The sequence below is a fragment of the Eutrema salsugineum genome, unplaced genomic scaffold (genome assembly GCF_000478725.1).
Source record: "Eutrema salsugineum unplaced genomic scaffold, Eutsalg1_0 scaffold_7, whole genome shotgun sequence".
In the NCBI taxonomy this organism is placed as follows: Eukaryota; Viridiplantae; Streptophyta; class Magnoliopsida; order Brassicales; family Brassicaceae; genus Eutrema; species Eutrema salsugineum.
In genome coordinates, this window is record NW_006256486.1 from 12362442 (window position 1) to 12376267 (window position 13826).

At 32.6% G+C, this 13826-nt stretch overlaps 1 protein-coding gene across 1 annotated transcript; it reads right to left on the minus strand.

Moving 5' to 3' along the window:
* Nucleotides 1–5659: 5659 nt before the first annotated feature.
* LOC112083117 lies at nt 5660–11056 on the minus strand. The gene is made up of 11 exons (XM_024150848.1): nt 11023–11056; nt 10737–10916; nt 10393–10647; nt 9179–9476; nt 8943–9070; nt 8414–8831; nt 7878–8212; nt 6549–7460; nt 6374–6436; nt 6245–6294; nt 5660–6190 (listed from the first exon to the last, which is right to left on the minus strand). The coding sequence occupies exons 1-11, from the start codon at nt 11054–11056 to the stop codon at nt 5660–5662; spliced, it is 3204 nt and encodes a 1067-aa protein (XP_024006616.1).
* Nucleotides 11057–13826: the final 2770 nt, after the last annotated feature.

The window sequence follows — 13826 nt, forward strand, 5'->3', positions numbered from 1 at the left end:
ATCAACAGGATTACACAGGAAATCAGAGCAAGGAGGGTAAGAGCATAGGACAACCGAATTCTTATCAACACCTATCATTAATTTTAAGAATCTGAATTAGAAGAATGCAAGATTAGCTATTCTAAAATACTAAAAAAAAGGAATAAAAACCTACCTTGACCATTAGTCATCTTCCAAAACCTCAACACAAACACCACTGACTCACTTTGATTACGCTGATAAACACTATGCAGATTCTTAGCCAAATTCCCACGGGCGATACATGGCAATACACAATCTCTCCTAATTGATTAAAATAGAACAAAAAGGTTCTTCCAGTTTAGATGTCATAAAACCAAAACGATACATTATTATTATTTTTTTTTGCATAAACAAACAACATGTGAATATAAACTCATAGATCTTACCCTGCATCAAGAAGTTCGAATCGAACATATATTGCATTATCCTCATAAGCATCGCTGTTGATCTCACAAAGATCACCCATCTTCAACACGGTTCCCATTACATCTATATCGGATACAATAAAAAAGTGACATTAACAAAACGATATATTATACAAAAATTGTCACAAAACTAACAGATGGTTACCAATATTACCAATTAAAAACTCAAAATCTAATCCGCGAATCACGATATCAAAGAAGCATGTGTAATTGAGATGCAAGTGTAAATTATGGGTTACTGGAGAGATAGGAATCACGACCGTATGAGATCCGAAAATAAACCGATGCCTGTTTACGGTTATGCAAATCGAACCAATGGCCTTCTTAACAATGAATTGACGAACCCTAAACCAGTAACCTTGTTTAAGTACAGGTCCATGCAGAGTGATTTCATCGGGCATGACATTTGCGGCGATACGATGACCCTAAGATCGATTTCGCATAAGATCAAGTGTAAAAATCCAAAAGAAAAATTGCTTTTAAAAACAACCCTATGAAATATATAAAGAAATAACAACTACATAATAAAATACCTGATCGTCAGCGAGAATCATCTCGATTGTATCACCAAAGAAATTTACATTCTTCCAGAGTCGAACAACTTGCACACGAACTTCACCACCGGTGGTGTAATAATCTAACCTAGAGATATCAACAACATCAGACATTTTTTTTATCTGTCAAGAACACAAAAGGAAAAGTAAGAAAAAAGAAGTAAAGAGAACACATATATATACGCGTTACATTCTAGACAGTTATTTCCTTTTTCAACCCAATAAATTTATGGAAACATACAACATTGAATATGTATTATTGAAATAAAGATTAATTTATTTATAGGTTTTATTTTAAATGACAACAATTGTCTGTCAAAGGCGTCTTTTCATCCGTTAATATATTTTTTCGAGACATTAGCAGCATGCAATATGAGAGAATAAAATCTGATTGCATCTGGTGTACTAAGCATACACGCAAGCGAAATACGCGAGCATACCGAGTCAAAAATAATCAAAAAATATAATAGTTTTTTCAGTATACAATCATCACATGAAGCTAGTGAACGTAATTTTCCTGGACAATGTTTTTATAAAGCCAAAGAAACAGTTGGGGAGAAGAGTTACTTTGTTGTTTATTTTTAACAATGTATATGAGAAAATGGGGATATATATAACACCCAAATGAGAATAAATTATTATTTATTAATAATCGCAAAACAGTCTTGTAAATACATAAAAAATGTGTCTAACAAAACTAATAATATATATGGATTATCGATTTTGATTCATTCCAATCGGCCCAAACCATTAGACATCATCTGTATCCAGCCCATATAATCTCTCTCTAATCCTGAAATTTAAATAACAAAATCATGTAGATCTAAATATATTAATTTTTTTCATAAGTTAATTTAAAGAACACATCGAAACATACTTACCTATTGCCCAAGGTTAAAACTTTATCAATAGGTGAATCAGTGATAAAACGGGATACACCATCATCATCATGATCCTTGATAGACACATTCTCTAAAACATATATATTGGAATATTGTTATGTTATATACAATGATTTTATAAATAACATATTGATGTATCATCAGAGAACATACCCCGTCAATTGCTACACACCAATCGGTTAACACACATATAGCAAAGGGACCTTCGTATTCTCTACACTTATCTCTTATTTCATTTGCCAACTCACCATGTGCAACACACTCTAGCATATACTCCCTATATTTTGACAAAGAATGTAGTTAATAATTAATTAGTTAAACTTCAAAAATCTACAGTTTGAGATATACTTACTCATCATCTATTATATTAAATCGAATTGATGATGTAGTCGTTCCATCCGGGTATGTAATAGTAAAATATCTAGCATCTTCAACGACTCCAATCAAATCTGCGATTGTAATTAGTCAAAATAAAGACATTAGTGCGAACTATAAATTTTGCATTATAATAAGATACCAAAATATTATTACCAATTAGATAATAATGAACATTTGGGAATTCATAAATCGAGAGGAATGATGCAAAATTATAGAACGAATTATTTGTTAATGGTAAAGCTGGTGAGATTGTTGTTCCCTGTGTCAGTGTAATAACGTAATCGTGATTTGTAATACTTTGGATATTAGTCCAGTTGTAAGGATTCAAAAGAAATCCAGTCAACATAAACCATCGATCTTCTTCGCATATTTGATTAAAATGCTCCATCATCTGATTGTTTACCCGAGCCTGAATTCTACAACCCTAGAAGTTTATACGATAACATTAGATCAACAAAAGAACAAATTAGTGTATGTTAAAACAATAAGCATAACCAATAATAAATATCACAAATAGCATTTTAAGTTAATGAAATTTACTCTTTCATCGACCAGAATGAAATTTAGACTTCGATTATCGTCCGAGTAATCCACCACCCATATTTTGAGTATTTTCACTATAATTCGCCAGTCAGATCTTTGAGAGTCCAATTGACGAACAAAATCATAATCCGCCATTGCGTGATGCCTATCGTTTAGGGTTATGCAATTTAGAGTATATTTATAAGAAAAAATGTGATTTTATATTAATCTATAACCAAAAATTTAGAATATTAACATTTCAGGATAAATATAGATAAGGAAACAATATTATCTTCAAATAAAATAAATAGAGATATATATATATATATATATCTATATATTGAGATTTTCTATTTTAAATTATTGAGATTTTACTATTTTAAATTATGTTAATATTCTAATTCTCATTGTTACCAATTCGTAAGATAGTTTACTATAAAACCATCTATATATTTTAAATGACAATTTTATTACAATGAAAATTTACATTAGCTAAATCATAAAATCTACATATATATATTTTAAAGACGGTGACTTGTTATCGTGTTCAAGAACGCGTAAATTCAACCAAGTAATGATTTCTTTAGTGAATAAACAAAAAAAACTGTTTCTATATCCTTATTTTTTCTTTCATAGATGATACAAAATCGTATTATTTATAGAACATTGTGTTTAGTAGAACATGATAAAATCAATAACCAAAAACCATTAAAAAAAAATGATAACAAAGATAATAATAGAAATATAATCTAATTGGTAAGAATATTTTGGTATCTTCTTATAATGCAAAATTTATATCAGACAAAACCATCTCGATAGTATTTCCGAAGAATGTTGAATGCTTCCAGAGCTTGACAACCTTGACAGATATTAACCACCGTGTTTTGTAAGTATCCAAACATACAACATCGACAACATCAGACATTTTAGAAACTTTTTTTTTATTCTTTTTGATGGAGAAATCTGAATAACTTTTATAAAGAGGAAAACTAAAAGTGATGTAGTATGAGAAAGTGTGTTAAATATGAAAAGGAGAGACTATGCAGTTGAATAGGCAGTTATTCTTTCTTATAAATTTATTTTCGTTTGAATTATTTTAAAAGAAAAAATTTGAACAGTTACCATTTAAAATTCCTTACTGTCAAAACCAACAACAATCCACTAATTTATGTCAAAACACTTCCATATTGATATTAACCGATTTGTTCGTTTCACGTGTCAGAGAGAATATATTCCGTGTTTTAAGTTTCACCAAATATACACGCAATCTCAATAAGTAAATATACTATTTTACTAAATATAAACTTTTGCTAAATTGCAATACTTTCCATAAAATAATATGATCTCTCTCTATAGCTTATGTTATTTGGACAATTTTATGTTTTAATATTTTAGGAAATGATATATTCATACAACATAATAACAAAAATGTCATTTATGTAGACTTATATGTTATAACTTTATGTATCTACTTGAGCAATTTTCCTTAAAATTTTATGAAACATGAAACCTGGAAAGTCAAACGGTTAGTTGCAAACATAAAGTCGAATAATCTTCCCCATAAAAAATTAAAAAATGTGAAAATTGATTATTATTGCACACTTTATAAATACTGACTTGAGGGTTTCTTTTCAAAAAACTTTAAAATTTTTTATAAGTAGCATTATCGTTTCTGAGAGAATTCATAAGAACATGGCGAACAGAAACAAAAAAAAATTTGATGAAAATGGCTTGTTGATCATCAATCCCCCACCATTGGTAATGAGATTCGGTGTCGTGGAACCAAAGTCACCACCTTCACCAACAGATTCCAAGATAGAGCAAGAAGAATTATGGGAACAATTACATTTATTCACCGCATCAAATCAGAAAGCCAAACATAACACTCCTCAGGTAATACATCCTATTCACTAAAGTTTGTTTTAATCATGTCTTATACAATGAATTGTAAAATCTGTATATTCTACTTATGGAGGATGACAAAGGCAACACATCTAATGAGACATCCCAATCAAATTGCACAAAACGAAAACACGACCTGATTCTAGATCTGGAGATAAGGTTGAAGTGCATGCGTTGCGGTTTTGTGGAGACAGAAATTCGACACATGGATACCGCCGAATGGGTACGTGATCAGAAATATTATTTAGATCTAAATTATGAAAAGTTGTCTAAAATCTATGTTATTGAGTCATTATAGTTTGTTATTGATTGCCCATTGAACTCTATGTTGTAGAAACAATTCATGTTTAAATATGATATTGAGTTAGTTCAAAGCTATATAATTTTACAAAAATCTAAATCGGATTGTTTGTGTCTGTGTTTAAAGGGAAAGGAGAAGGAACGTAAAAAGAGGAGGTCTGGAGTTTAATCAAGAACAATATCAGTTTCAAACCAATTTCATGTTTTTTTTTTTCCTGTTTGCAATGATCACTTTAAAGACAATATGTACTTGGTTTTATTTTCAAAAAACTATTAAGTTTATTTCGATGACATGATAATTTGGTTTTGAAGCAATCTCGATATTTACAACTACGTGACAATGTTCATCATATGAAATGTCAATAGATGCCCAATAATATGCTACAGTTAAAGTTTGGTTAAAATATGTTATCGAATAGAGTTTGTCATTGGAATATCCGACTACAGTTAAAAATCAGAGATCAAACCATTAATACATCAGATCCAACTTAGTGAAAAATTGAAAAGCATTAAATCTATTAAAAACTATAAAACCGAACGTAATGGTCTCATACAAAAAACCGAACGTAATGGTCTTATACAATAAAAATAACTAACATATTTCGAGATACATAGAGACAACATATCACAAAACAAAACACAGTAAAAAGAAATATCATATCTTGTCAAAAACCTCCTTGTAGACGACATTCAATGTTTTGTTTTGTGGTTTGTTATCTTTATCGGTGATCAATATCTTCAAACCTTCTCTTGATGTAACCCTCGATACAGCAACACACAGTTGCCCATGACTAAAAACCGGTCTTGGAAGATACAAACCAACCTTTTCGAGTGTCTGTCCTTGGCTTTTGTTTATAGTCATTGCAAAAGCTAATGTGATAGGAAACTGCTTGCGTCTCATCCTGAAAGGAAGTTTCATCTCCGAAGGAGAGAGGAATATCCTAGGAATCAGTACCTTTTCACCAACCTTGCTACCTGTTATTATTTGAGTCTGGAGAACATAATTAGCCATCTTAATAATGATGAGTCTTGTGCCATTACACAACCCATTCTTAGGGTCAATATTTCTTAGAAGCATTACAGGAGTACCCTCTCTCAACTTCAGGACATGATTAGGGAAACCAGACATCTTGATACTATTTAAAAACTCCTCGGTATAAATCATATTGTTGGAATCACCTTTATTCTTACTGGCTACACTCTCTGAGGGTACTTCAGATGCATCATTGTAATTGACAACTTCTTCAGTCGTATCAATGCTATCACAACTAAGATAGGTCCTTTCAACACCTGTTATATACAAAACAACCGTTGTATTATATAAATATAAACAAATAAACTAAGAGGAATTAAAACAAAATAAACATACCCGATAACTTTGAAAGCATATAATCATTTATCGTATCTACATCATCGTTTCTTGGACTCAGTATGATTTAGGATTTAGGAACTCCCATAAATTTCTTGGAAAAATTTAGGATCAGTCTCTTTCGAAAACGAACTCCCATAAAGTTCTTTGACGATCGTTTTTATAGGATCTTTACAGTCTTTAATCAACAGATCATCAGGAATATCAATCACGGCTTCACCACTTCCATCGTCATTTATCGTACCATCACCATTGTCTAAGATCCACTTTGTAAAGGCAGCTCGTTCAAGCATCGCACGACTATTATCTCCAGCTATAAGTCGCATGTTCTGTGTAAGTCTCAACACTCTACATTTGTACCACAGAGGTGACAAATTCAAAGTGGCCATAAGTATCTCTGTCTTCCCGGCATTTGGAATCACTGGCAATATTTGCCTAAAATCCCCTCTTAAAACAATGACCTTATCACCAAAGGGCTTATAAACTTCTAATATATCACGCATCGTTCTATCTAGGGTCTCGAAACAGTCTTTACTCATCATCAACGCCTCGTCCCATATAATGAGTTTAGCAAAATTTATCAGGTCGGCAAGATTCGACTCCTTCTTGATTGAACAGAAGGTAAACTTATTAACCACAATAGGGATTGCAAATCTTGAATGCGCAGTTCGGCCTCCTTCTAATAACAACGCAGCAATCCCGCTCGATGCAACCTTAAGAACAACATCACCTAGAGAACGTAGAGCAGATCCTAATAGACTCCACAAATAAGTTTTACCAGTACCTCCAGAACCATAAACAAAGAACATACCTCCTTTGTTCTTATTTACTGGTTCTAGTATCTCATCATAAACACTTCTCTGTTCACTGGTTACAGTGGCTAACATCTTCTCGTTTCTTACTCTAAGAGTTTCGCGATTATAATTCCTCTCATCCCGAATAAGAGGATTATCATGTGACTCCAGAGTAATATCTTCAGGAAACGGCATAGGTGTGAATTCTTTTAAGGATCTCCCACTTACACGTAAAAGAAGTTCTATTTCGACCAGAGTAAAGTCTTTAACTTGCTCCTGAGATAGACTAACAGCTACACAATTTCAAAAAAATTACAAAAGATAAATTAGCTATCAATATCTTAAAGATATATAATAACAACAACGCAAACAATAACTATACGACTTACTTTGATCCCTGGCAGCTTTTCTGTAATTATATATGATGTCATCTGATAATACCTGCCATGTAGCATCCCAACCTCTAGAAGGAATGGATATACTTTGAGTAGTGAGCAGGATCACAAAAAGACGACGGAGATAATTGGCAGAAAGCCACAAGCCGCCCTCATTGATGGCCTCAATATATTCTTTGTCATCATTCAATAATCCATATGCATAGCAAGCGTCTTTGAACGAAGAATGTAGAACTTTGTTGACCGTTTTTATATCATCAAAACTACGTGGTCATTTGACTAAATTAAGCAGAAGCCTTAAATAATACGCTTCACCTGCCCCAATGGGTACGTACGTGATTCTACCAAGAGCAACTCTCCTTGATCGTGGCGTCCATATTCTCTTTGGGTTATTCCACACAAATCTCGTAGGAAATTGCGCATAAGTTAACGTCCTCGCCAGTTCATACTTATCGTTGCACTCCATCCAAGCAATGAATTTTGACGTACCAACTGAGACACGATTAATAACCTCGTCACCTGGATCATCCTCGTTGTATATGACCATTTGCTGATTCGGTAAATGAAAGGGTAGTTTAACTACAGAAACCGTGCGATGGTGAGTATGATTACGGAAAATTCTCCACGTAGACTCCGAAGGTGCTACATACCTAGAAAGACATTATTAAATAATGGAAGATTGGAATTTTAGAGATATAAAATATGTGAACAAAATGTTTAAAACATACCTACAATTTAAGTGTTTCTTAATCTCGTTTTCTTTATCATCATTCTTTATAGTTGCACGAATATAGTCAGCACCTTTATGAATATATTTGAATAGATACTTTACTGATCGAGATTGTACACACCATTCGACGTTGATATGAGCCCTATAAAGCAGTGTGAGACTCCTATTATAAGGAACCACAAATCCATTATCACATTCAATACCCTTTTTAACGATAACTTTCTTGTCATTACGTCGCCTGTATATAGGATATCTAACATCATCTATTTTAGTGATCGGACTGCAAGGTTTTGGAAAATACTTTGTACATTTTCCGTCAGCCATGCAAACACTATCCTTATTCAAAGCACCACATGGTCCATGCATCATGACATCTCCTACTATCTCATACAGCGCTGGATCAATATCCTTGTCAGGAATCTCAGCACATATTATCTTATCAATGTCATCACCAGTTGGTAGCTTGTGACCAGCTTCTAAAAAAAGAACGATGTGTGCATGAGGTAGCCCCCGTTTTTGAAACTCAATCGTGTAGATCGCTGCAACGAATAAATGGTAGTTTTTTAAAGATTAGTTAGCATGATCATCTAGCAATGTTATGGACAATATCGTGCTAAACGAAATAAGATACTTAGTTTAATAAAACATACCGGCTTTTACGACACCTAACACATTTTCTTTGGTGAGTCTGTGCATGAGATCATCTAGTTTCATCTTGAACACTCGCGTACATATATCTGGTCTATCCTCTTGCTTCAAGTTATGTCTTTTTAGGTGCCTGGTAATCTCAGGCCATTTGGGATTACACGTAAAGGTTATGAAAAGATCCGGAAAACCAAAATGCTGGCAAGTAGTCATCGCATCTAGATAATGTTACACCATATACCTTGTACCACCAGTATAAGAAGAAGGTATAATAATACGTTTACCCTTGTCAGAAAGATCAGTGTCACCTTCATCAACAGTTTTCTTTATTTTGTCATAATTTTCGCAACGAATTTTAGACTGATTCATTGATATGAAACGTAGTCTATTAGTCTCAATCATCGTGTACGCATCCACTAAAAACTGCTGGAACAATCTTCCAGATAAAGGGATGATTGGTGACTCACCAACCCTCTCTTGTATGCGGTAAGCAAAAAACTCTCTCATAGTAATATGCAACCTTTTCCTCCCTTGGGTATCTACAAAACCAATATCGATACCAAGTCTGAACCTTTTCCTCTCTTGTATGCAGCAACTTCATTAGTAGCTGGTAGATTCTCAGTCCTTCCATCGCTTTTCCTGTCACACTTTAAAATTATCCTTAACCGGCTTGTATCATCGTTAGGATCAAACCTTTCTCGAATGTTTCGTAATGCATCCACATGTTTGTTATGTTTATCTAGCATATTTTTTATTTTCTCAACAACCTTCACTCGCAATTTATCAGCCGGTCCCGTTTTCCTGTAAAATTTTTAAAATAAATTCTTATAACAGTTAGAACCACATAACATTTAATAACAATACATATATGTTTTAAAATTGATCTCAATGATTAAATTTAATATAAACCAAAAGAATAATAATCATACCCACAAGCAGCTATTCGGTTAGATGTTTCATCATATATATATATAGCTGTAAAAAGGCTGGTTCTTTTCCAGGAGGTGGTAGCAACTCCCCTATAGAATGGTAGTTCTCCCCACTCATTTGGAAAATGTGAGGACCTTTCCCGTCGTTGATTTCTTTATTTATTTTTCCTCCAAGAGAAGTGAAAGAAAACATCATATTATACGCCCGGATAAACTCACGAAAGTGATCACGCAAATCACCATCATTAGACATCAATGCTAATAAGGATTTCGGAGGGGTTTTAAGAAGTGGAAGAACGACTTTACCCTGACCACAACACATGGAGAATATAGGCTTCCCACGACGATATCGTTTACCCAACCTCTCTCCATACCACATATAAACCTTACAATTACCACATATATATATAGGATCACCATCGTCGTAATAACCTAATTAAAATAATATTCATTGCTTAGTATTAATTACACGGTAGTTATATATTATGTATTGAATAAAATATATTAGTACAATGAAAACCATAACCTCCATCTTTCAGACCAGGACTAACTGATTCCAATAAATCTGTTCTAGTAACAACGGTCTCTGTTGCATCCTCATCACAAAAATCAGAGATTTTAGCACGTTTTTTGGGTCTTCCTTTCTTTTTATTACCAGGCCTCGGTTTTCCCACATCCTCACTTTCCGACATAGAGTCTTCATCATTAACCATATCAGACTCAGAATCAGTAGCAATAAAGCAAGCAAATTCTTCGGTGTTGATAGAAGTAGCCAAAAGATCTGTTTGTTTTTTTAACGGAAAAATAATAACTGTAAATCAGGCATATAATTATTAATAAACATTGTAATTACGAAAAAGAAGATCAAACCAATAGCTTCTTTTCTTTTTCTCCTCTCACGCATGATATGCATTCGTCTCTGCTGTGCATTACGAATTCCCGGGGGTGTTAGATCAGGAACTTCATTGATATTGTAACGGAACAAACCTCCAAGTTGGTCTATATCGGTTACACTGGTAGGAGCATATCGTGCGTTCTTAGCATTACCACCTACAAATTCCAGTTAATAGTAAGCAAATTTATAACACGTAAATGTTTTAAAAATATAATTTACTTAAAATAACACCTTTATTTGGAGCAATCGACGAAGATGAACCTTTTTTCTGAGGACGCCCAAGCTTACGTTTCATTTTTTCTGGTGAACAGCACGAAAAAAAAAAATGTGTGATCTAAACACACAATCATTAACAAACTATATATATGAAATATTATATTGCGCGATAATGCAAAATATACATTTTAGCTTCTCATAATAAATTAAGATTTTGGTAATAAAAAGAATTTCGAAATAGAAAACCGCACGATAATGTTAACATTACTTATTCTTCGCGATAATATGCCTATCTTCTCTAATGCACCATAATACTCCAGTATCGAAAATTTACATTTTTCGTGATAATGTTAAAATACTATTGAAATACTTCTACATTACAATAACGCGGATCTATAAATAATTATTTATTATTCCAAAAATGCAGAGTTAATCCTAAAAATATACCTCTACATTACAACAAATATATTATCCTAATGTTTTTACGAAAACCGAAACCGAAAAGACTATCGTTATATTTCTTAGAAATTGAATATTCTCCCAAAAATATGGTTATTTAACATATCATCCAATAAATTATATCACATATTTTTTTTTTTCGTGGACAATTATACTACAATTCGTTACGCAAGCGTTTTGGGGATAACTATGAACATCGAAATCCAAACACGAAAATAATAATTAAACAATCTTATTTTCATACACTGCGTCAAAAGTCAAATTTTATTCAAATCACATACGATGTTTAACACAAACCACAAAAACCTAAAAATAAAAATTGATATAAAATAATTCTTAAAACATTAGCATGGAACTTGTAACATCAGGGTCTAACGACTGGATATCAACTCTCGAAACTGATAGACCTCGAAGCATGGCAAATTTAGAATAACTTGTGTGCAATCATACGACGTAGTTGCCAAGTAACATCCTGTATTATCGAACAAACAAAAATCAAATCATATTTATCGCATATACTTTACAACCATCTCATATCAAAAATAAAAAATATACCTCGTCGAACAATTATCTTCGCAAAACGAATGATGCAAATAATGACATCTTGTTTACATCCACCCAACTCAAGAAGAAAAGTTTCAGCATAATCACCTTTCAAAAAACATGATAAACGTCGGTTCCTAAAGTTTCCCACCAAACAAATATCAGTCTGAGTTAAACTTAAAAATTCGTTTTTTAAATTCTATTAACATAAAATAGGTTACCTTTCGTTTTCGAGATCAAATCTTATTATAGGCTGTCTAGAGTATCCTAAGGATCCAATTCTATCGTGAGAGTTTCCAACGTTGACAACCTTACCGATTAAATCTGTTTTAAAAAAAATGAATATCAAATAATCAATATAGTAATTGCATGACAAATCGGTAATGAAAAATACACAGAATACTCACCCACACAGTAGTTAAAATCAATAGTCCCATTCATAATATCTTCGAAAACAACGAACGAAAAATAACCATTGATATCTAAAGTATAAGAGCTTGCACATGTTGTATCACTGGTAAGTTGGATCATATAAGGATGTGTGCTTGGCTTAAATTCACCAGTAAGAGGCAATAGATTAAAATTTATTAGAAGAACCCAATCACCCTTGTTACATATCCTCGAATACTTATCATAAAATTCAATCGGTGCAGTTACATAAATCTTCTGTCCCTGAGAAGTATGGAATCAAACATTCAGACATTTATCATTACAAAAACTAAAATATAATCATGAAATTGATGTGTTATACCTTCCAATCCCCCATTATGAAGTCTAACGTGCGGTCACATTCAGGAAATCTTTTAAATTTACGTAAGACTTTCAACTTAGTCTTCCATATATGCTTGGTAGGATCGAGTTCGGAAATTCCAAACAGATTTTGATCATATTTTTTATATACGGCGGCGATAGATAGTAAATAAGCCATTTAGGTTAAACGCAAACCCAGAGCCTCAAAACAATTACAACGATTACGTCCAAAGGTAACTTAAATAAACATAGCAGAGACAATACTTAAACCAAACTTTTGTTTCTTATTTATATAATTTAAAATAAAAGGATATATTGAATATTTTACATTTTTGAGATACCGTAATGCTTATTTTACATTTTTAGGATAACATACAACCTTGATAGAAATTTTATCATGATCACAGGGATACCGTTTCCGATTTGTATTAGGGTTTCCGATTTGTATTAGGGATCTATTATAATATATTATTATAATTATAACAATTTTCCAATTGGTATTAGGAATATATCGGAGGTGAGCCATTTGCATTGTTATATATAAAAACGATGTATTAGAATTACCGAGTTATATATGACGACTACTTTTTAGGTTTTATAGGCACTACATCATGTCGATCGCTGCTTGTCTTTTAGCAATGAAAAACATGATTTACGCCAATGTCTTCGATATAACTCCATCAAATCAATTACGCCGTATTCGTGTAAAAATACTGCGTATGTTCGAGCACATCGGTGAACCTGATAATACTTTAGATTTGGTGTTGGTTGATAAAAAAGTATTCCGGTGACTTTATATTTTTCGTGCATATCAGGTTTCTGATATACATATTTTTGTTTTTTTAGGGTGATAAAATACATGGATCAATATCAAAAGGGTTTATAGACAGTTTTACATCAGAAGTGAAGCAAGGAGATTCAATTATTCTGTACCTTTTTGGTGTAGTCCCTGTCATCGGAGACTTGAGGCCGACGGTGCACAATTATAAAATAATATGGAATTCTCAAACTTATTTTTCAAAGATCCCTTTCTATGATAACAACAACTACCTAAGTATCGTTGAATTTGGTAACATACACAACAATCTCCGAGACCC